This window comes from Dysidea avara, chromosome 3 (assembly GCF_963678975.1).
Source record: "Dysidea avara chromosome 3, odDysAvar1.4, whole genome shotgun sequence".
Lineage (NCBI taxonomy): Eukaryota > Metazoa > Porifera > Demospongiae > Dictyoceratida > Dysideidae > Dysidea > Dysidea avara.
Genome location: NC_089274.1, coordinates 28,620,274 through 28,644,152, shown reverse-complemented (window position 1 = coordinate 28,644,152; position 23,879 = coordinate 28,620,274). Strand labels below are relative to the sequence as shown.

Sequence of the window (23,879 nt, the reverse complement as noted above, 5' to 3'; positions counted from 1 at the left end):
TATGTGACTTTATGTCAACAAATGTATAAAACTGTGCTTACAAATCAATCCATTAATACTACATCATTATCGAGATAACATCGAAAATGGTTGTCACTTCTCGAGATATAGCTTTTATTATTATCGCACAGCCCTACAATCTGCTCTTAAATTATACATATATGTACAAGTGTAAGAAAAATTTAGAAATTTACGTTTGAGTATGGGCCATAGCAATGAAACAAGGGAGGCTATCTTTACCTTCATGCTACTATACTAGTGGACATCTAATTCCTACTTCACAGAAGAAAACATTCCTGAATGGTCTATTGTTTCCTCATTCATGGGAAAACATTTGTGCTTCATTGCATAAAGCAATTTAGCACAGTCAACTGCAACCAGTCAGTCATGACTACACACTAGCATGGATGACTGATCTGTGGCAGAGAAGTGGGAAACATTCATGATACTGAGGGCAAGACTAAGGCACAACTGGTGACAATATAATCGAAGATATAATAGGCATGCCAAGTCTAGGGGTGGGACTAAGGCACACAATAGTAATCTACTACCGGTAGCTATTTCAAGTGTCCCATTTCTCCTTTTTTCCGTCTGCCTGCTATGAGACAGACAGTGAAAAATCAAGCCCATAGCCTTAGCCTAATAATGAGTTGAAGATATCAGTTAGTAGATAAGTTAATCAGTCAGTAGAAAATTTTAGCAACCTATTGGGAAGCATTTTGGGTTGCCCTGAAGGCACTTTTGGGCTTGATATATCTGCTAAGGAATCATGAAGGTATAGTGAAGCTGGATTTCAGTCAATACTATTTCATGAGAAAGTGCAAGCCCCCATAAGCCCTATTACTCTATACAGCACAGTCTGCCATATTATATGATTACTTAGAAAATAATTTCATTGGCTACTGATGAGGTAATACAAAAATGGCAATTGCATGCCAGTAACATTGGCAAAACATGGGAGTTTGACTGGACAGCAAGTACCATACTAATTACAGGTAAGTGTAATGGGACAGTTAATGCTACTCATCAGTTTACTAAATACCATAGAACCTTGTGTTTCGACATCTAACTATTATGTAGATAATTAAGAAAATGACTGTTATGGTTTCCAGGCAAAGATAAAATGTGACTGGATGTGCGAAAAGTGGTCTTATAGTCTTTCCAATAATTGCATGAACTCGACAACCCATAACTTAGCCTGAAATTTTGTCACATTGTACATCTAACATAGCACTACTGCTTGACATGATTTTAAGACAGTTTGTTAAAGGCATGAGGAGTTATGGTTAGCCAAACTTGGAAATTTGGAAAGGCTTTAAGACCCTTTTTTATAGATCCAGTTGAAAATTGTTTCAGCAGTGCTGTTCATAGGTGTGAGCATTTAAAATTACATATGAACAAACATAACAAAATAAACTTGCTTTGCTGTATTGCCTTGCTGCTGCCTTGTCTTGCGGCGTAAGTCATCTTGTCCCCAGATAATACTTTCTAATTCCTCATAAGGCTGACACTGTTCTGTGATAAAGTGCATCAGCGGAACAGCAAATATCCATTCTGATATATGTGGGGAACATTTGTCTATTGCTATTGTAAGTATATCCACAACAGATTTCTTATAATTGAGAAGAAATTTTTGATTTCCCTCTTGGAAATATGACTCATCAATGACCAAATGTCCCAGTAAATTTCTCAACCAATATTGATTCGACTTGTCTGAACAAAATCGTGTAAGAAGACTGCATTTGTAATAAATCATCAACAAAATTAAAACTTCAATGAAACAAGTTGCATTGGGATTCACATTGATTCTTTCTGTTACCAATGATCTTGTAACATCAAGCAAACTGTCATACATTTGCTGCACATTGAACAATTGAAAATAACATATCAACATTAAACACGTTATAAAACAACAATGTTAACATTGATAATTCATTCACACAACCACCCAATGTTTGTGTTTCCTTCAGAAATTAGGGAACGTAAACCAACCAGGTCTACAGACATTATTGTCAATTTTGGATTTTACAATTGGCCCTGGAATTTAGCTATTAAAGTTATGTATAACAATTACCTGACATATTTGTATCGTAACAGTTGCTTGTACAAATAGTATATTAGAAATTGTAACAAGCCCATTTTACAAGATTTACAGATTTGTGTTTGTGTGTGTGGGTGTGATCTTCTCTTTAACATCAAGACACACAGTAGTGTGACATGTGGCCCGAGAAAGCTTGTGTGGGTATATTGACAAGAATAAAGAAAGTATGATTTTCACACATATGTAGCTCCGTGATCTCTTGTCTGATAAGAACTGATTGGAACTAATAACCAATTTTACTGACTATCAGGTAAAGGAGTCTACATACCAAATTTGAAGAAAATCATCCCAGCCATTTCAGAGGTATGATTAACCAATGTTTCAGGTTTTCCTTCGTTTTTTTCTTCTTTTCACACACTGCAAAATCCACCATAAAATGCAAACACACTCCAATCTAGCTGAAATCTTGCACATTAAAGAGGTTAGTAATGCAAATCCAGTACCAATTTTGATGGGAACTCAATCAAGATTCACAGAGTTATGACCAATTATCCATGCAAAATAAGATCACTTTTCTGACACGCCTACAGGGTAAACCGCTTTGAAACTGCTTTGCTTAAGCCTTAGGTCTACAGGATCTTCAAAGTTTTTTTGCACACTTTGCAAAAATCTTGATTTTTTATGTAAATAAAGAGCATATAAAGGTGAATTACATTTCGGAAGGCTCCGTTTCATATCAACATGTATTTGGCACAAATACAAGGATGTGACAGCCATTTTGAAGTCTATACACGTGACAAAATAATTAAAATGATGACAAATGACAGTCCCACTATAAAAGTGCCACGCGGTCAAGATCCATTGGCATTTTTTTTGGCTGTGACAGTCGACACATGCTGAGACGTTCGATGGACGAAGAGACGAAGAAGACCATCGCAGGTTTATGCGAAAACGTCAAGGCCATGCAGGCTGAAATCCTGACGCTCAAGAGCGAGACCACACACGGTGGTAGTAACTCACATGCTGGTTCGCAAAACAGCGACTTAGTATCCGGCTCTGGCCCCCCTCCTAACAAGAGGCGAAAAACTATATCTGAAGGGGCCAGTGAAGATGAGGATGACGACAAGGAAGAAGAGTTTGTCGACCTTCGCCGCACCGCTACTGGTTCGAAGGAGCTGGTTCCAATGTCTGAAGAGGCTGGTGCATTTATTGAGACATCGTTCAACTCCAAACTGAAAAACACTGACAGGACCTCGAAGGCAGAGAAGTACGGAGTACCCGATTCCCGATGGCTGAAGTGCCCAGAGCTGGACCCGGTAGTGAGTAGTACTATTCCTGTAGCAGCTCGCCATACGGAGCTGCGAGTCGACTTTAGAACTTTTGGCTGGACACGGTAAACCCACTAGTGTATGTTCTGGAGAGAGCAGAGGAGCTGGAGTTACCAGCCGAAGTGATCAGACCCATTCAGACATCTCTTCGGTTGTTGGGCAATGCCAACGCCCATAACACGGTTGCTCGCAGGAAGGCTCTACTTACACAGATGAACCCTCGTCTGAAGGACCTGGTGAGAGATGGAGACTTCAAGGATGTTGCTCCTATGCTGTTCGGTGAGAACTTTGGCACAATGGCAAGGGAGAGGCTGGAAGCAGCTGCAGCTTTAACTAAGACCCTGGGCATAGAAAAGCCTCGCTCGGATTTTCACAAGGGCCACTCTCAAAGATACAAAGGCCGCGGGGGTGGCGCCCACTACAGCAGCCATTACAAGCAGAGGGGATGGCAACCCAGCAACAGCAAAACTGCCCAGAAACAGTCATCAAAGAAATGACAATTAATAAGTCATGTGCACGATTTATCTCATGTGCAAAATCATTCATTAAATGTGGTGACCAATATTCAGTTACAGGGTTCACAAGCACATCACATACAGGCTCTCATAAACAACATGAACCTGTTAATAAGCTGCCAAAAATTGGCTGGGCGAGTATCACACTTCCTACCAAACTGGGAAGTGTTGACACAATCAACACTTCCTACCAAACTGGGAAGTGTTGACACAATCAACACTTCCTACCAAACTGGGAAGTGTTGACACAATCAACACTTCCTACCAAACTGGGAAGTGTTGACACAAGATCAGTGGGTATTACAAACTGTGGCTGGTTACCAACTGGACTTAGTAAGTGCACCATGCCAGACCCACATGCCACATCAAATACATACCACAAAGGAGAATGCAATCCTAGTAACAGCAGAGGTTGCAGAGTTACTGGCCAAAGGAGCAACAGTGGAGACCCATCCATCACCAGACAATTATGTGTCCCAGATATTCCTGGTGGAGAAGAAGGATGGGGGTCAGAGGTCAGTGATAAATCTGAAGGGCCTCAACCAGTTCGTGAAGATGGAGCACTTCAAGATGGAGGGCCTTCACCTCCTTCCAGACCTCCTCCAGCAAGGGGACTGGATGGCCAAAATGGACCTAAAGGATGCATACCTGCAGGTCCCAATCCACCCAGACCATCAATCATTTCTCACCTTCCAATGGGAGCAGAAATGGTACAAGTTCACCTGTCTACCATTCGGCCTGTCATCCGCACCGAGGGTTTTCACCAAACTAATGAAGCCAGTAGTGGGCTTCCTAAGGCAGGTGGGCTGTCGCCTAATAATATACCTAGACGACCTGTTAATTCTACATCAAGACAGAGTCCAGTTAGAGCAGATAATTCCATCCATCTGCCAACTATTTGAGAGTCTAGGTCTGATTGTCAATCACAAGAAATCTATTTTAGAACCAAACCAGAAGCTAGAGTTTCGAAATACTCTCTTAGTTAATGTTGCTATCAATTCCCGAGGAGAAAATGAGGAAAATCCAACAGGATTCCCGCAGACTGTTGGCCCAGACAGCAGTGTCAGTGAGGGAGATAGCCCAATTTGTAGGCAAAGCAACTGCTACCATGCGAGCATTGCCATTAGCTTCCCTTCATTACAGAGCACTACAGTCTCTGATGAATTATGTGCACCCGACGAATCACACACAGAAAGGGGTGAATGGGAAGTTCGATACTGTAGTACAGCTGAACCCATTAAGCAGAGCCGATCTGTCCTGGTGGCTATCCCTGGACAGGAAGTTCGTGTCAAACCCCATTGCACCAACAGTCCCGTCTGTGACAATAGAGTCCAATGCATCCAGCAAGGGCTGGGGTGCAGTACTGAATGGTCAGACTCGAACAGGAGGTGTTTGGTCAGCAGAGGAGAGGAAACATCACATCAATTACCTGGAACTGCTGGCAGCATTTCTGGCTCTCCAAGCATTCGGGAAGAATTGGACGAATACAACAATTCTTCTCCGTTTGGACAATGTAACGACAGTAACATATATCAACCAGAAGGGAGGCACTACCTCCGCCCTCTTGTGCCAATTAACGATCACAGTGTGGACCTGGTGCATGTCCAGGAACATCACACTCACTGCAGAACACCTCCCGGGTCACCTCAATACCATAGCGGACCAGGAGTCTCGGTCAGTTCGAGACCGTTGCGATTGGATGCTGAACCCAAGCGTGTTTCAGAGAATAAGGGTGAAGCTGGGGCCCGTGGAGGTAGACTTATTCGCCTCTCGTCTGACCAGCAACTTCCCCTGTTTTACAGCTGGAGAGCAGACCCAGAAGCAGCAGCAACAGATACTTTTATGCAGGACTGGTCTCAACAGCGGGGCTATGCCAACCCACCTTGGTGCCTGATCCATCATTGCCTCACCAAGGTGAAAATACAATCAGCTCAATTGGTGTTAATAATGCCATTGTGGAATACCCTATCTTGACTTCCAATAGTGCTAGAACTCCTGGAGGATTACCCTCTGATTCTACCGACCCTGTCAGATATGGTAGTGACACCAGTAGGTCAGGACTTTCTCATGAAACGGAGTGCCCCAACTGATCGCCTGGCCTATCTCAGGAAATCCTACTCATCACAGGGTTTTTCTTCAGAGGCTTCGAGCCTTATGCTCGTCTCATGGAGAGACAAGACTAACTCCAGCTACAGCTCCTCCTTTGCTAAATGGGCTGGCTGGTGTCACCAGCGGGGTAGAAATCCCCTTTCAGGACCTATAGCAGATGTCATAAACTTCCTGGCTGACTTTTCCTCTCAGGGCTACCAATATCAGTCTCTTAATTGTTACCGCTCAGCAATATCTTCAGTACATGAAGTGGTGGATGGAGTCAGTGTTGGAACTCATCCCGCAGTTGCAAGACTATTGAAGGGTGCTTTTCATCGAACACCACCCATGCCTAGATATTCATCCTTTTGGGATGTAGGTACAGTAATTAGCTACCTCAAGAGTTTGAGTAACAATGAGGGACTGACCCTTAGGCAACTAACACTTAAGACTGTAATGTTGTTAGCCTTGACTAGACCTTCTCGATCAGCTGACCTGTCCAACCTGAATATACACTAGAGGTCTTATCGGTCAGATGGGGTGACATTCCGACCAACTCATTTAGCAAAGTAGAACAGGTCATCTAAGCACATACCAGAATTTTTCTTTCCATGCTTCAAGGATGACCCTATATTATGTCCAGTAGTGACACTAAGGGCTTATGAACAGCGTACCAAGGAATTTAGAGATTTGCAATCATCTAAGCCAAAAACTTGTTTGCGAGGAGCTGCCTGTTCTAAAGCAGCTGGAGCAGGTGTTACAACTAAGCAGATACTGGAGGCTGCAGACTGGTCCTCAGAAGGCACCTTCCAGAAGTTTTATCATAGGAATTTGGATGGGGATGACAAAACTAAGTTTGGCACAAGTGTTTTGGTATCCCATGGTGCTTCAAACCATACATGTTGATATGAAACGGAGCCTTCCGAAATGTAATTTATGAATGGCTTAGGGCACGAAGTGCCTGCATGCTATTTGGAATTACATGAGGAAGGTGAAGTTGAAATATCAACATGTCCCTCCCACCACACCCTGATTTTTAATTACTAATTGGTATATTTTCTCCAGTTTCTCTTTAGGCTCACCTGCACAATTTCCAGCTGAAGAGTTGTAGGTCACTGCATTGTGAAAGTCGTAAATCAAGAACTACAAAGAAACCAATGGAACTTGACCGCGTGGCACTTTTATAGTGGGACTGTCATTTGTCGTCATTTTAATTATTTTGTCACGTGTAGACTTCAAAATAGCTGTCACATCCTTGTATTTGTGCCAAATATATGTTGATATTTCAACTTCACCTTCCTCATGTAATTCCAAATAGCATGCAGGCACTTCGTGCCCTGAGCCATTCGTAAATTCACATGCTAAGTTTGCTATAAATCTGATAAATATCCACAGAGTTATGAATGTTTATTCGTGTAAAAAGATCAAACTTTTGTCACAGATACATGTAGTACCACTGCAATAAAAAGTACTGAAACAAGCTGGATTGGAGTAGTACATAATTGTCCAGATACTGTAAAACAGTAAGAAGTGAATATCCCTACTGTGCTATGGAGATTCTACAATCAAAATACACAGTAGGGATATTAACTTCTTATTGTTCTACAGTATCTGGACATTACATTCTACTCCAATCCAGTACTTTTTATTGCAGCGGTACTACATTGTCCCCACTGTAGTTTAAAATTTCTAATTTATTCTTATACTTGTGTATAGTACAATATTTAGTAAGTAAACTAATCACCAATTACAATACAGTTGCTTGTATTTTAGTGTGCATGTGTAACACATTAATTTGTCTTAAATACAGATTGGATCACATATATGTACTGTACATACTTGTCTGGTTTCCATTTCAAAGTTCCAACTGTGATCAGAGTGATCATAAAAAAGGGAACAATCGTCTACTGATGAAAATATGGTATGGACCATTCTAACAAACTGAATTGGATCACTTCTACATTTCCCAGTAACAATATCATTCAACATACCAAGATAAATTTTCAATGTGTCATTTCTATATTGTATATGATCTCTTGGAAACAGTTTTTTAACATCAACAATCTTTTCTTTAAATGCAGCTACAGTACTTTTTTCTCCTGTAACCCAGTTAAACAATCTTTCTCCATACCCGGGATTCTTCGCCATCTCAGGCCACAGAATGCCATCATAAACTTCATATGTACCTACAAAAAAACATATACAGATTAATTTCATGTCTAAGTAAAGTCAAATAAACTGGTATACTTGCGACTAAAAGTTGTAATACCAGATTGCGACCATGTGTAAGGTATCTATGTAATTAGTATTGTAAATTTAAAAATGAAGTAGGGATATATGCAATAAAAAGTAGTGAAACAAGAGATGAAGGATGGTATTACAGCATAGCTTGGTGGGAAAGTCCCTACTTTGGCATTGAATAAAATTATAGCTAATATGCCAAAGCAGGGGCTTTCCAACCAAGTTATGCTGTAATACCATCATTCATCTCTTTTTTCACTACTTTTTATTGCATAAATCCTTACTTCATTTTTAAATTAAATACTAGTGTTTAGATTTTTGTTGCAGCACAGCTAGTTACAGTGTAACTTGTGACTGTTCTATTAGAATATTGTTCTATTAGAATATCATACATGACTGTTGTATTAGAGTGACTGTTCTATTAGAGTATCTCGAGTCAACCAAGGGGTGTGAGGTCATCTTGTTTACTGTTAAGTAAATAGCTAGATTGTTAAGAGGCATGATCTCCACACTCTATTGCTATTAGTCCACCTAGATCCTTATTTGATGGGTGTGGTCACGAACGAGATCCCAATCACGAAGTTGCAGATATCTAGCTAATATACCTCTTATAGTGGCACCGGGACTGAAGCGCTTCTGAAATCCAGCTCTGAAGGGACTTTGTAAAACGCAAAATACGGAATAGCGGAATAACCAAAACTTATCTTCTGCAGATTATGTAAACAGTTATATACCTACATACTCTATAGGAATTATTTACCTTGTCACAGCTTTACATGGCATGCCACAACAATGGACAAACAGCAGCTGGGCGAGCATTAAATAGGATAAGTACACAACAAATCATCCTAGAGCGATTTACCTTTGCTAAACTTACTTACCTACGCTCATTGGTTCAAACCTGAAGCGTCTTGAAGTCCATTATAAGAACAAACACAACCACTGGACTCCACTTACTCGATAGTGTGACCCTAATAAATTTGGTTGGATGAACACGAAGGCCAGCTAGTTTGTCCCAAGAATAGAACTAGGCTTTAGTTTTGTAGCAATATCAATTAAGGAGTGTAGGTAAGTAAGTTTCGCAAAGATAGATTGTTCTAGGAGGATTAGTTGTGCACTCGTCCTACTTAATGCTCACCCAACTGCTGTTTATCCATTGCCGTGGCGTTCCATGCAGAGCTGTCGAAAGGTAGCTAAAGTATAAGTATATAACTATTTGCATAATCTGCAGAAGATAAGTAAGTTTAGCGAAGGTAAAATGTTCTAGGATGATTCGTTGTGTGTTCGTCTTATTTAATGCTCACCTATCCATTGCCGTGGCGTGCCATGTAAAGCTGTTACAAGGTAAACAAAGTATAATTACTATAGAGTATATAACTATTTACATAATCTGCAGAAGGTAAGCTTTGCTTGTTCCGTTATTCCGCTATTCCGTATTCTGCGTTTTATAAAGTCCCAGTTCTGAAATAATTCTGCGGTGTCTAAATATGCTGCTGAAAGAAAATGTTGATACAGAAAATTAACATCTTGATATGATTTCATTGGATGAAGAAGACAAGCAGCCTGATTGAAGATAAAAGAAATGGCAGGCGTAGAGGGCCTACACTCATCGGAACCCCAAAAGCACATCCTACTGGAAAGTTTGTTATTGTGGCGTAAAATGGTGGCCGTGCACTACTTCATTTGGCCTCTAGGCTTGCAACTGTGGTGAGGTAGTGAGTGAGTGAGGCAGGCAGGCAGGCAGGCAGGCAGACCAAATTTCAAGTTTTGGCGATTTATGTAAATTCTATATCCGGTTACAGTAAGTGTTTTCTTGTTTTTAATGCTGTATTTCATGTTAGATCTAGACTAATATTATTCTGTAAAGGTGATTTTCGTGGTGCAAGATGTCTCTAGGTTGATTTTTTTTAAAGGCGGCATTTTAGGCAGCACACATCATTTTTGGGGGATACCTACTTAAACAGTACAGTAAACAGTACTGTTTGATAATACAAATCAGAAGTGGGTAAATGGCACGGTACTGAGTTGTAGCTAATAATGCTACAAATTTTATGGTCTCCTTTACAGTGCGTGTCCATTCTAAAAGTGACTGCAAGAACCACATGTTCGTGCATTTTTCAAAATCCATATCCTTGATCTAGATAACTTGAGGAATGGTCAACTGAAATTTCAGCCACGAGTTTTAGCAGTTACAGCACTACAAAATGGTATCAACAAAAAGATTAATTAGTATGGTGATAATATAGAAAATAAACTACAGATGTCTAATTAAACAGTTATAACTTACAAAATTAAAGTGGTCTTACATGGAGATGTAACATACATCATCATGTTCCCCATGAACAGGCAAATCTATTGCTGAGTAAGTTGTCTGACAAGTCCTTGGGCAAAAGCAAAAACTGACAAAAAAGTAAACCACATGTCCAACAAAGATATTTGAACTCTACTTGCTTTGGGGAATACAATGATACCAAGATTTTTACTATTAACACTTTTATTCATATCAAAACAAGTGTTCAATAATTGAAAAATAATAATAATTTGTAAGCTTTTACCCATTGTCATTCTACCGTAAATTAGGCTTGCACAAACATGTTATTCTTGCAGATCCAGTCACAAATACTGTTTATAAAAATATAGTGTGCATGGAATTTCTACTAGCAATGTGTTTGGTCACAAAAACAACATTTTCAGCTGGTTCACAAGTGGATTATAAGGAATAAACACCCAGGTGACTCCCTGTATTCACAGCCTTCTTACAGGTTAGCATTTACAGAATCTATATGGATAAAATTCTATTAAAAAGCATCACTAAATAGTTATATATAGGCAATACGTGTGGATGTGCATTCTATTAGTCACATCAGCCATTGAACAGACCATTGCACACAAGGTTATTACTTAACACTGCTAAGTACTTAACATTAGAGGTGTACCGATATACCGATACATATCGTATCGGTGGCCGATATAGACATTTCTACTATATCGGCAGGAGCCGATATTGCTGCTAAAAACCGATACGATACACCGATATACAACTGAACTATCTTGAGGACACTGTCCAATGATCAAGCCACATTATAAACCCTATTATTTAGCTAACAAGGGCGGGAAACAGTACCTATTTTCCTTGTCTAAAAGCAGCACGCTACGCGAAGCCATCTAAGTGCGCGGATAATTACTGTTTTGTTGTCACAATACTTACCAATCACACAACAAACACTCATAGTGGTGGGCCTGGGGAAACAGCAATGAGATGAACCAACAACACAGCATAAAACAACCAGCCATCTCTACAAGCCATTAAAATGCGGAGTAATCCGGACTAATCTTGGCAGGGGCATGTATTAAAATATTTGTGGGTGTCTTATAGTCTGAGCTGTCAATAGAGGCCACACCACCATGGGTAACCAAGCATAGCCAATAATCTTAAGACTGTCTTCAGTAGTTTATTCAGTAGTTAAAATAAAGTTAAACATGGCATATGTGGTTCTTCAAACATAAATAGCTACACTTAGTTATATCGGTATATCGGTATATCGTATCGGTATCGTATCGGTTTGAAAATGATTAATCCATATCGTATCGGTATCGGATCGGTTTAGTTTTCTTATATCGGTACACCTCTACTTAACATAGTATATAATAAATTCACATAAATTCACCACTTAGTATATAGTTCATTTAGAGGTTTACTAAATCACGTAGTGGTTTACACATGTTCACTTTGTCATCTGTGTGCCTTGAAGTGGTAATATGTGGCAAGCATTCATAACACAAAGACATACTGCAGTACATTATTTAATTATTCTTTATTTTTATTAAAGCTTTACAGCACAAGTGCTGAAGGTCTATAGGGCACCTGGTCCTACAGCCTGCTCAAAGACATTAGATACATAAAGTGTGTTTGAAAAGTTACAGAAAGGAGAAAAAATCCATGACTGGACCTAGGTAGCCTTGAACCTGCAGCCATCCGATTTACGCTAGAACGCTTACAGGAGTCTACCAGGCGGTCAGACTGTTTTCTCCTTGATATTTTCATGTAATTATATCCATAGGAATTCTAGAGAGTGACTCATTATCTCTAAGTACCCCAAGTAGAATCAAATGGACACTAGTTAATTTATTAAAGCTTACTTGTTACATTTCCACGTCTTACTCAACATTCCAGCGTTTCACTCTTGAACACTCTTAACAACTTGCTTGTCTTATTTGTTAGTAAGTGGAACTAATTTTCTCTCAGCATTCACTCCTTCTTCCAGCTTGAAAATAACAGTTAAACACTTATTTTTATCTTTTATACTAGCAGACCTACTGTAGTACTCATATTCTCTGTGTTCTCCAAATAACCTTAAACTTTGATAAATTGATAAGCGCATCTAGCTTACTACATGTACTGACAAACCACAGTGTTCCTCATGAATAAATATTTTGTAGGGACCATAGAAACTTCAGAATAAGAAGCTAAAACATTGTTTTATGCTCACTTGCCACAGTCATGCCATGGCAGTGGGGTAATTTTAAATTACTGCAATGTTTAGTCTTAATACATTAGACACTGTAACCAACAAGAACTAAGAAATTCAGGTCCTCAATAGCTACAGCATCAGACCATTGAGGCTACTAAATATAGTTTAGTTCCCATGGTCTTGTAGTCTAACTATTGACTGCTTCCACTGATTTCACACAATTAGAAACACTGGCTAAAAGGAAGGATGTGCCCTTTTACTATTATCAGTGAACTAACATAATATCAATATAAAGAAAGGCAAATGAATGATAAATTGTGCCACAAACACAACTTCCAAAAATTATTGCAATAAATGAAGTAGCAGTTTTACTTTGATTTTCAGTTATGTTTTGTATTTTACAGAGCCTTAAACAGTAGTTAACCCTTAAACCTGTTACAAGTCTTGCTGTAGAGAGTTCAGCGAAGTGATAAGTCACCCTATAGGGAGAGTTCAACATAACAAGTGAAGTCACCCTGTATAGAGTTCAGCTACGTATGTTATAAGTCACCATGTATGGAGTTCAGCTGATTAACAGGTCATGCTGTAGAGAGTTCAGCTATGTTACAAGTTACCTGTAGGAAGTTCAGCTACATACAGATCACCAGTAGAAAGTTAAAGTCGCCACATAGAGAATTCAGCTACAAACAAGTCAACTTGTAGAGAGTTTGTGTGATAATTTTATAGTACAAAATTTCAATAATTGTACACCGAATTATGAAAAATCTGCATTCTTCAGTCCTGTAGCAAAGAAAAAGTAGGAAGTCCCAAAGCCAGCCTATGGCCAGCTTTGGGGTATGCAATTACAAAAACAAGTGATATCTATACCAAAAACAGCCAAGCTGTGAAAAAGAGTGCAGCTTCAAAAAGGCCAGGGTAAAAAAAAGATAAGTTGGCGGCCAAGAAATGGCTGTGATGGTAGGTTTTAATAACGATGATTCAGGTGAATTTGGTGCCAAATCCAAATTTGCAGTGTACCTGGATTGTCATTATTATAATTGACCTACCATCACAGCCTTTTCTTGGTCGCCACCTTGGATTTCACAATCATGGCTTTTTGGAGGCCACACCCTGTTTTCAAAGCTTGATATTGGATAGATGTCATTGTGCCTGAGTACTTCACAGACAGAAATGCTTACATCCTTGTTGTATTGAAACGTGTAACTTTAGACAGCGATCAATCACATCTCCTCTCTTTGTTGTAGGGCCTGAAATAAATTCCACTGAGTTAACAATACCAGCTCTAGTTGCAACCGAATCCACACAATATTTGTAACGACGAAAACTTGAATGACTTTTCAATAGTGACATGGGTATTTTCACTGAATAAGACAGCTCCAAGTAACCACCAATATGTGTGCTATTAAAAACATGTTCATGTGAGCATACAAATATATACATTATGCCATTAAAAACTATACACACTATAGTGATGATGCTGATATCACTTTTTATTATTCTTCACTAAGAACAATTTTACAGAATTGTTTAATAAATGACATGTAACGAAGTTAAACATAGTTAAAGTTACACTCAAGCAACCATGCTACGCATCATGGATGTGAATTAATCGGCTAGCACATTAATAAGAATAAGGCATGCACTTTAATAATAAGGATAATTAATGCATCATGCTCAACCAGAGTCAAAGCAAACAACTTAGAGTATCATCAGATTGGAACAAGAAACCACCACCACATCAAAGGGTAGAGACATTGATAGGATCATATAATCATTGCCAAGTAACACAACGAATTCTCACCACTGATTGTTGTGAGTAGCTACAAGGTCACAACCTGGGCAATATCCCATAATGTAGAGAAGACAGGACACCCACTACAAACAATCTCTACCATTGATAACACATGGAAATGGTGTGGGGAATGTCCACAACAGACAAGAAGAGGTGGGGAGCACCTACTACGGACAAGAATAGATAAGGAGCACCTACCATGGACAAGAAGAGACAAGCAATGACTACCATGGACAAGAAGAGATGGGCAATGCCAACCACAGACAAAAGAAGCCACGGAGCAATGTAGGTACACACTGTATACCATGCATAAAGTGCACGCATGCATTTAAGTTCATAAACTAATGAAGAGGATGCCCCTATAGGCCCTACTCCTTAGGTCGCTATTCTTTGCAAACTGCCTTGCCATCGCACTCAGCTGTACATGCTTTTCTTAAATAAAGCTTAAATATTATCAATTATGTATCTTGTTACTAGCTGGTTATAAAAAAATTAAACAAAAAAGCCTCACAGCCAAATTTTAAGGCAATTCTGATCTATACCACAAACCATACAATAATCACCATCCATCTGTGGTATTATGACTAGTATAGCAATCCCTGCATAGTTGGACAACCACAAATATTAAGGAAAAAAACATTTTCCCCTTAGCCAGCCAATTAACATACATAACCAGTCCTATAGTAATATCAGTACAATTAAAATTGTTAGTTCATGGACAACTGCAGCAACACTATAACTAAACAACTATCTCACAAAAGAGCAAAGCAAAAATCACCTTCTCTTGTTCCTGACTAAGTCACACCATTCCAAACAAAATTCATTAGCTTTCACAGCACATAATGAAAGCCACACAATGTCTACAGGGAGTGTCTACAAAGCAAACGCACCATGTGGTATCTACAGTGGTGAATGAATTGACCACAAATCATGTTAATTAAAGAATAATAAATTGGGACATCCTAATAGAGCAGTCGAAAACACTTAACAGTGATAGATTAATGGGATGCTTAACCATAGGAGAATGCAGTATCCTCAAGCAGAATGTTGCTAGCTTGTGCCGTTAATAGCTGTGAATAGCCATTCATAGCATACTAAAACATCTATTTAACAGCAAGTAGCTACACTGCTTTAACTGCTCACAACCATATCATTATGTTTTCTGCTTGTAGATAACTTACCAAACCATAAGTATTGTCAACGCTGTGCTCTAGCTTACTATATCTAGTTTTCTGCGTACTTGCAAAGCCATAGTTCTAAAAATCTACCTATTGCGCCATGCAACAACTTATCGGTGAATCCTCACATAGAGTACAGATGGCAAGTATACTACTCTAAGTGTACATATGTAAAAAAAATTCCTCGACCCTACTGATATATCATTTCTTATTAAACACAAATGCCAAAAAAATAAAATTATACATTTAAAAAAAAAACATTGTTCAGTGAAGTTTTGGTTCCTCTCTGTACCTACACATTGAACCTCAAAGTTTTCTCAGTAATTGCATACTCAGCAGGTTGCCGTGATTTCAGCTGGTACAGGAACCCTACAAGAAAAGAATGGAACAGGCTTACTGACAAACACAAGATACAATGTGCAATATTACTTAATAAAACAAGCTATCGATGCATGCTTACAGGAAAAGTGCACACTCACACAAACGCACTTCAGTTAATCTAATGCATTTGGACAATTTGCATAAATAAAAACAAGCTTGGCAAAAAAATAAAATAAATTGCAATACATATGGTAATTCACTGACACACATACATACCTTTACCTCAACATTAGCTGTACAAGGAAGCCAACTGATCTTTAAAGGTATATCTATCTCAGTCGATGATCTTTTTATCGTTAAGTCAGCAGCCACTTCAACTTCATCCCAGTTAAATAGCCTAACTACTCAACTATCACTACAGATAGCTGAAGTGTTACCTGAGGGACACCTTGTCAAGACATGTATATGATTCAAAGCTCATGTATACACTTATAGACAGCCAATACTGCAAAGCACATCACCGTAATTAAGACACACTTTTGAAATGCTTGCACTTACGTACGTATGTACCAGGGAGCCTGTTCATTTTTTTTTCAAAATACATAACGTTATGTTACACCTCCTTGACCTTCCCCCATCCACAGTGCACTCAACACCTTCATCACTTATAGAGTGTAACTACTACACATGGATATACATACAGGCTACTGCTAGTAGGAAAACAGCAGCATGTGGTAGTTGTACAGGCCTATTGCAATGAAGACTTACATTCAGAACTGCTTGGGTGGAAAGGTTACCTCAAGATAGTGAAAAGGAAATTGTGGGTGAGAATCTTGCACCCAAGCATAGCAATGAAGTTTGTGCTTTGGCTGTGATATTTCAAATTACTAGGCTTCCCATGCAGCAGTCAAGGCTCTGTACACCACCAAACCCCCTTTAATCACCAGATTGAAAGGGGGACTGAAGCTTCCTGCTCACGATACTGGCAAGTACAGGGATCATCAAAGTTTAAACATTAAATGCTGTTTAACAAAGTTAAACATAATTAATGTTACACTCAAGCAACCATACTACTGCATTACGGATGTTGGCTAGCACATTAATAAGAATAAGACATGCACTTTAATAAGGATAATACATGCACAACAACATGCTCGACCCCAGATGCCACATGGTGTCAAAGCAACAACTTACCCACTCCTATAATTCCTTCCTAAATGTATAATAGGTTACAAGTTGTTGCCAAGCAAGTTGTCGCTTATTGTTTCACACATACTCAAGTTTTGAACATGTTACTTGTCTTCACGTCATCTAGTTGTTGTCACAATGCCTATATATGCAGGAACTGTGATCACTTTAATCATTCTCACTATTAACCATGTGTCTAGTTTTTCCAATGCAATTTCCAATGCAATGCTAGCATCTCTCAGAGATGACCACTAGCTGTTAATATTGTACGTACGCATATTTACTAATTTTCTCTGTGTAGTCCGTCTTCACTGCCTGCACCTACCTGCCCAAATGCCACCTAGCAATTGTGTGATGACCACAATACATGACCAATGACTGTCAGTCAGCTGTGCTTGAAGAATCATCAGTCAGCCAGAAAAGCAGATCAAATATCTGCTCATATATATATCTAATCCAAAACAGCCAAGCTGTAAAAAAGTGTGCGGCCCTCAGAAAGGCTATGGTGAAAAAAGATGTAAAATCCAAGGTGGCAGCCAAGAAATGGCTGTGATGGTAGGTTAATGGTAAAAAATTTTAATAATGACAATTCAGGTAAATTTTGTGAAGCGGCACAAAAATTCACTGGAATTGTCGTTATTAAAATTTTTACCATTAACCTACCATCACAGCCATTTCTCGGCCGCCACCTTGGATTTCACATCTTTTTTCACCATAGCCTTTCTGAGGGCCGCACACTTTTTTACAGCTTGGCTGTTTTGGATTAGATTTCATTTCTTTTTGTATTTGTATACCCCAAAGCTGGCCTATGGCCAGCTTTGGGACTTTTTTAACCTATGTTTTTTTTTCTTTACTATAGGAAGAAGAAAAGATGAAGTAGATGTACTTTAAATATTTTATCAGTAAATGTACAAATTATACATATAATACATATGTGACCGGATTTGCGAAAAGGGGCTTCCACACACATCCAATTTGTCAACTTTGACAATTGATAACTTCAGATTGGAAAGAGCTATTGCCTTGAAATTTGGGCAGTGGTGATTTCTTTGCAGCTGAACTCTCTACAAGGTAATTTCTTCTAGCTGATCTCTCTACAGGGTGATTTGTTCGTAGCTGAATTCTGTACAGGTGATTTGTTTGCAGCTGAGCTCTTTACAAAATGGTTTCTTTGTAGCTGAACTCTCTACAAGGTAACTTCTTCTAACTGATCTTTCTACAGGGCAATTTGTATGTGGCAGAATTTTATACAGGGTGATTTCTTTGCAGCTGAACTCTCTACATGGTGGTTTCTTTGTAGCTGAATTCTCAACAAGGTAACTTCTTCTAGCTGATCTCTCTACAGGGTGATTTGTTTGTAGCTGAACGATCTACAAGGTAACTTCTTCTAGCTGATCTCTCTACAGGGTGATTTGTTTGTAGCTGAACGATCTACAAGGTAACTTCTTCTAGCTGATCTCTCTACAGGGTGGTTTCTTTGTAGCTGAACTCTCTAAAAGGTAACTTCTTCTAACTGATCTTTCTACAGGGCAATTTGTTTGTGGCTGCATTTTCTACAGGGTGATTTCTTTGCAGCTTAACTCACTACATGGTGGTTTCTTTGTAGCTGAACTCTCTACAAAGTAATTTCTTCTAGCTGATCTCTCTACAGGGAGATCTGTTTGTAGCTGAACTATCTACAAGGTAACTTCTTCTAACTGATCTATCTACAGGGCAATTTGTTGTGGCAGAATTTTATACAGGGTGATTTCTTTGCAGCTGAACTCTCTACATGGAGGTTTCTTTGTAGCTGAAATCTCTACAAGGTAACTTCTTCTAGCTGATCTCTCTACAGGGTGATTTGTTTGTGGCTGAACGATCTACAAGGTAACTTCTTCTAGCTGATCTCTCTACAGGGTGATTTGTTTGTAGCTGAATTCTGTACAGGTGATTTGTTTGCAGCTGAGCTCTTTACAGAATGGTTTCGTAGCTGAACTCTCTAAAAGGTAACTTCTTCTAACATCATTCTACAGGGCAATTTGTTTGTGGCTGAATTTTCTACAGGGTGATTTCTTTGCAGCTGAACTCTCTACTTGGTGGTTTCTTTGTAGCTGAACTATGTACAAGGTAATTTCTTCTAGCTGACCTCTCTACAGGGTGATTTGTTTGTAGCTGAATTCTGTACAGGTGATTTGTTTGCAGTTGAGCTCTAAACAGAATGGTTTTTTGTAGCTGAACTCTCTACAAGGTAACTTTTCTAGCTGATGTCTCTACAAGGTGACTAGTTTGTAGCTGAATTCTCTGCATGGTGGTTTCTTTGTAACTGAACTTTCTACAAGGTGACTTCTTCTAGCTGATCTAACACAGGGTGATTTGTTTGTAGCTGAACTCTCTACAAGGTAACTTCTTCTAGCTGATCTCTCTACAGGGAGATTTGTTTGTAGCTGAACTCTCTACAGGTGATTTGTTTGAAGCTGAACTCTCTAAATGATGGTTTCTTTGTAGCTGAACTCTCTACAAGTTAACTTCTTCTAGCTGATCTCTCTACAGGGTGATTTGCTTGTAGCTGAACTATCTACAAGATAACTTCTTCTAGCTGATCTCTCTACATGGTGATTTGTTTGTAGCTGAATTCTGTACAGGTGATTTGTTTGCAGCTGAGCTCTTTAAAGAATGGTTTCTGTGTAGCTGAACTCTCTACAAGGTAACTTCTTCTAGCTGATGTCTCTGCAAGGTCACTAGTTTGTAGCTGAGCTCTCTACATGGTGGTTTCTTTGTAACTGAACTCTCTACAAGGTGACCTCTTCTAGCTGATCTTTCTACAGGGTGATTTGTTTGAAGCTAAACTCTCTACAAGGTAACTTCTTCTAGCTAATCTCTCTACAGGGAGATTTGTTTGTAGCTGAACTCTCTACATGATGGTTTCTTTGTAGCTGAACTCTCTGCAAGGTAACTTCTTCTATTGATCTCTCCACAGGGCGATTTGTTTGTAGCTGAACTCTCTACATGGTGGTTTCTTTGTAGCTGAACTCTACAAGGTGATTTTTTCTAGCTGAACTATCTCTTTCCATAGTTGCATGAACTCCCTACAAGGTAACTTCTTCTAGCTGATCTCTCTACAGGGTGACTTGTGTGTAGCTGATCTCTATACAGGTTTCTTATTTCTAGCTGATCTCTTGAATTCTCTTCAGGGTGATTGCTCTATTAGGATGACTGCTCTATTAGAGTATCTCGATCTCACACTTGCTGCACTAAGTTGGATTTCGTGTTATAACTCCGTGGCTTTAAGTCTGATTCTTCTACACCATTGATGAGCCTTTCTAAGATGATTACTCCATCTGTACAACGATTTTCAAAGCATTACCCCAAGCGGTTTATCTGGTAGGCGTGGCAAGCAGTCGTTTTTTATTAGCTAATCTCGATTGCATAATTGTTACACACTGTTGGTTTTTTTGTTGTATCTTCCTGGTTTTTAGCTCGATTTCTTTCAAACCACAAAAGGTTTGAGGTTCAATAGTTAACCTATTCACCCACCGATTTTCAGTTTCTTCCCATACGCGGTTTACCCTGTAGGCGTGACAACATATTGGTGTTATTTTTCGTGAATAATCGCTCATAACTCTTTGCCTGTTTATCATATTCCAGCCAAAGTTGGTACCGAGATGCGCCTTTATATCCCCCTTCTGTGTGCCAAATTTCAAGGCAATCGGATATGGCGTTCGAGTTTTATAGCAGTTTTTGTAAGTGTGCGACAAGAAAAAGAAAAATAAGAAGAAAAAAACAACAAAGAAACTGAGCCAATTTTTGAAGTCGCATATCGCGGGAACGCGCGAAGCGATTTCGCTCAAATTTGGAATGTGGAGTGCTGCAGTTGGAGGGCATGTCCACAGCAAAAATCGTCTTGTTTCATCAAGGAAGCACAGAGCTACGGAGATGCGAAAATTGCGTTTTCTTTCTTCCTGTCAATATACTCACGGGTGTTACGCGCCGGCTTCTTGGGCCGCACGACACACTACCGTGTGTCTTGATATACTAGCACTGCATGGCAGTGCATTATGCATGCCTGAACATGTTACTCTTCCTCAGATGCATCAATATAGTAATTACCAAAATGCCAAATATATGTGATAACCTTAATAATTCTTATGTTAACTATGTGTGCACATATCTTTTTCTTTCCAGTTCTTCCAATTAAGGCTGAAACGAATAGTACGAATATTCGTTATTCGTTCATTAAGAAATATTCGTATTCGTTAAGAAATATTCGTTATTCGTTAAATATTCGTTAATCGGATAATGCACATTTAACCTTGAAAACATTTTGACAACTGAAAACTGTCATTTTAAAATATAATTTTTCATCTTAATAATACATGTAAAGGACTTTTCTTTTTAACATTTAAAGTTTTAGTAGTAATCAAAGTGATTTTGTCCCTTTCAAGCACCTAATTATAAAGAAAATTCTTAAAGAATAATTCGTTAATTCGTTTGTTAATTTGAAGAATATTCGAATACCTAAAATTTAATATTCGTTTCATCCCTACTTCCAATGCAGAATTACAGATGGCAGCACTCAGTGTTGATCACTGTTAACCATGTATGTATGTATGTCTTCTAATTGTCTCCTTGTAGTCTGCCTTCACTACTCACTCCTACCTGCCCAGGAAATTGTGTGATGACCGCATTACATGAATGGTGAGCCAACTTGTACCACTAGTGAAATTTAGTACGCGCAGATGACTGCAAGTCAGCTGTACTTGGCAGTCTGCCAGGAACGCATATAAAATATCTCACCCTTGAAAATCAAGATTCTAGTGTCGCTGCCATGACATGACAAACACTAGTGATTCTTTTTTCTGCCCCTGCCACAATATAGCACTCACATTGTATCATGCAATGTTGTAATGGTTTTACTATCGCACACTGTTGTTGCTTATCACAGCACCTCCATTCTTTTCTAGAAGGGAATGTGACAATATGAGGCCTAAGTTAGGATGACCACTGCATTAAATTAGGTTAGGCACTAGTGAAAAGGAAATTATTATTATTAGAACTTTACAGTGACTAGCACTGAAGGTATGACAACAACATGTGCTGCAGCCAGTGGATTACCTAACCTAAACTAACAGAAACTGGAGACTTTAAATGATTACTTAACCTACAGTAGTTGACAATAAGGTGAAACAGATGAGTGCCAAATAAAAGAAAGAAATCCCTCCTACCCCAGGATTTGAACTGCAGGCCACCCAATGTCTAGTCGAGCGCCACTTTTGAGGGTGAGAAACTTCCCTCACCTCCGATTGCACCCAAGCATAGCACGAAGTTTGTACTTTGGCCGTGATATTTCAAATTTACTAGGCTTCCCATGCAGCGATTGAGGCTCTGTACACCAACTAAACCCCCTTTAACCGCCAGACTGTAAGGGGGACTGAAGCTTCCTGCTCACGATACTGGCAAGTACAGGGATCATCAAAGTAATAGAGGTGAGTATTAAACATCAATATCAAGTATTTTACTAATTGTATTCAATGCTTTGTACTGTCAATTTAGGCTTTCATGATTGTGTCTGGTTTTTGCAGATCCGGTCACATTTTCTAAGATTCAAGTATCACCTTTTATGTTTTACCAGTATTGCCACTGTGAAAAATCGATTTTTTTTTTTTTTGCTGTTGCTGCTCTCTCTATCACTATGACTTCACCAGATAAGACCACAACCCATTGGTTTTTCCCTCTAAAAACCAAAGAAGCCATATCAGATATTAGAAAAAAATGACGACTAGTTTAGTTTCCACTTGGCAAGTTAACATGTCACTAGCTCACTAAAGCCATTACTTCTTATTTGCCTACTCAAGAGGAGTTCAAAAATATTTGACTCACTGCAGTAGACTCTAGGATATGGAAGTTATGGGCATTAGTTTATGCCATGTCGAAACAATTGCTATTTCTCCAGTAATTTTGCCTGTGTATGCATGTAGTGAAGACAAGTGATACAAGCATAAACTTACCTCAGTTATTGATTCCCCTACTCATGGCAAACACGATGGTGCAAATTTCAACTCCGTGTATCATTCTGCTCGTACGTTACAACTGTTTTAGTAAGCGCCTGTAATTTATTTTCCCTACACTTGATGTACAAATTGTTGTTGCTACTTTTTAGGGCTGTAACTCCTAAAGATATTGCCATGCTATAAAATGGAGTGGTTAAACTTACTGTATGTTGGCTTGGGTGACTTCGCTGACTATTATCCTACAATATGCTTGGGAGAGCATAGCAAATCAATGATCAAAAGTGGAATTTGCAATGTCCGAGGTGTTTCTACTAGCAGGTTTAACTATTTTAAGAACCTGCTAGGAAGTCTGTAGTAACCCTAAGGATTTAAAGACCTCATTATCTCCCAAAGGTCAAAGTATTTTAATGCATATCATTTGTGACCGGATCTGCAAAAACAGACACAATTGTGCATTTTTCAAATTCCTGTTTATTATAATCTACTTAACCAAGTGCATGCTCTGGCAAAGTTTCAGCCTCATATGCCTAAAGCAATTCGCTTATGGGAGGTACACTTTAACTTTGTAGCTATGCTCGACACGATGAATAGAGAAGTCCAGTAATATCACAAGTTGTTGATGGTGCACAGCAGTATAAAGACCAGGCATGGTTCACATACAGACCACACCAGTGCTGTGAAACCTTACCAGGTAAACCAAATAACTGGCCAGTTATTCCAGTTATCAG

At 39.0% G+C, this 23,879-nt stretch overlaps 1 protein-coding gene across 1 annotated transcript in view; it reads right to left on the bottom strand.

Annotated features, from left to right (window-relative positions):
* Positions 1 to 1,387: 1,387 nt before the first annotated feature.
* The window catches only part of LOC136248453 (uncharacterized), a 39,128-nt gene continuing 16,636 nt past the window's right edge, over positions 1,388 to 23,879 (bottom strand). Inside the window, exons 4-6 of the mRNA XM_066040234.1 lie at positions 13,864 to 14,084; positions 7,812 to 8,158; positions 1,388 to 1,858 (exon numbers count right to left, since the gene is read on the bottom strand). Coding sequence (XP_065896306.1) covers positions 1,388 to 1,858; positions 7,812 to 8,158; positions 13,864 to 14,084 — 1,039 coding nt within the window. The remainder of the gene's footprint in view (positions 1,859 to 7,811; positions 8,159 to 13,863; positions 14,085 to 23,879) is intronic.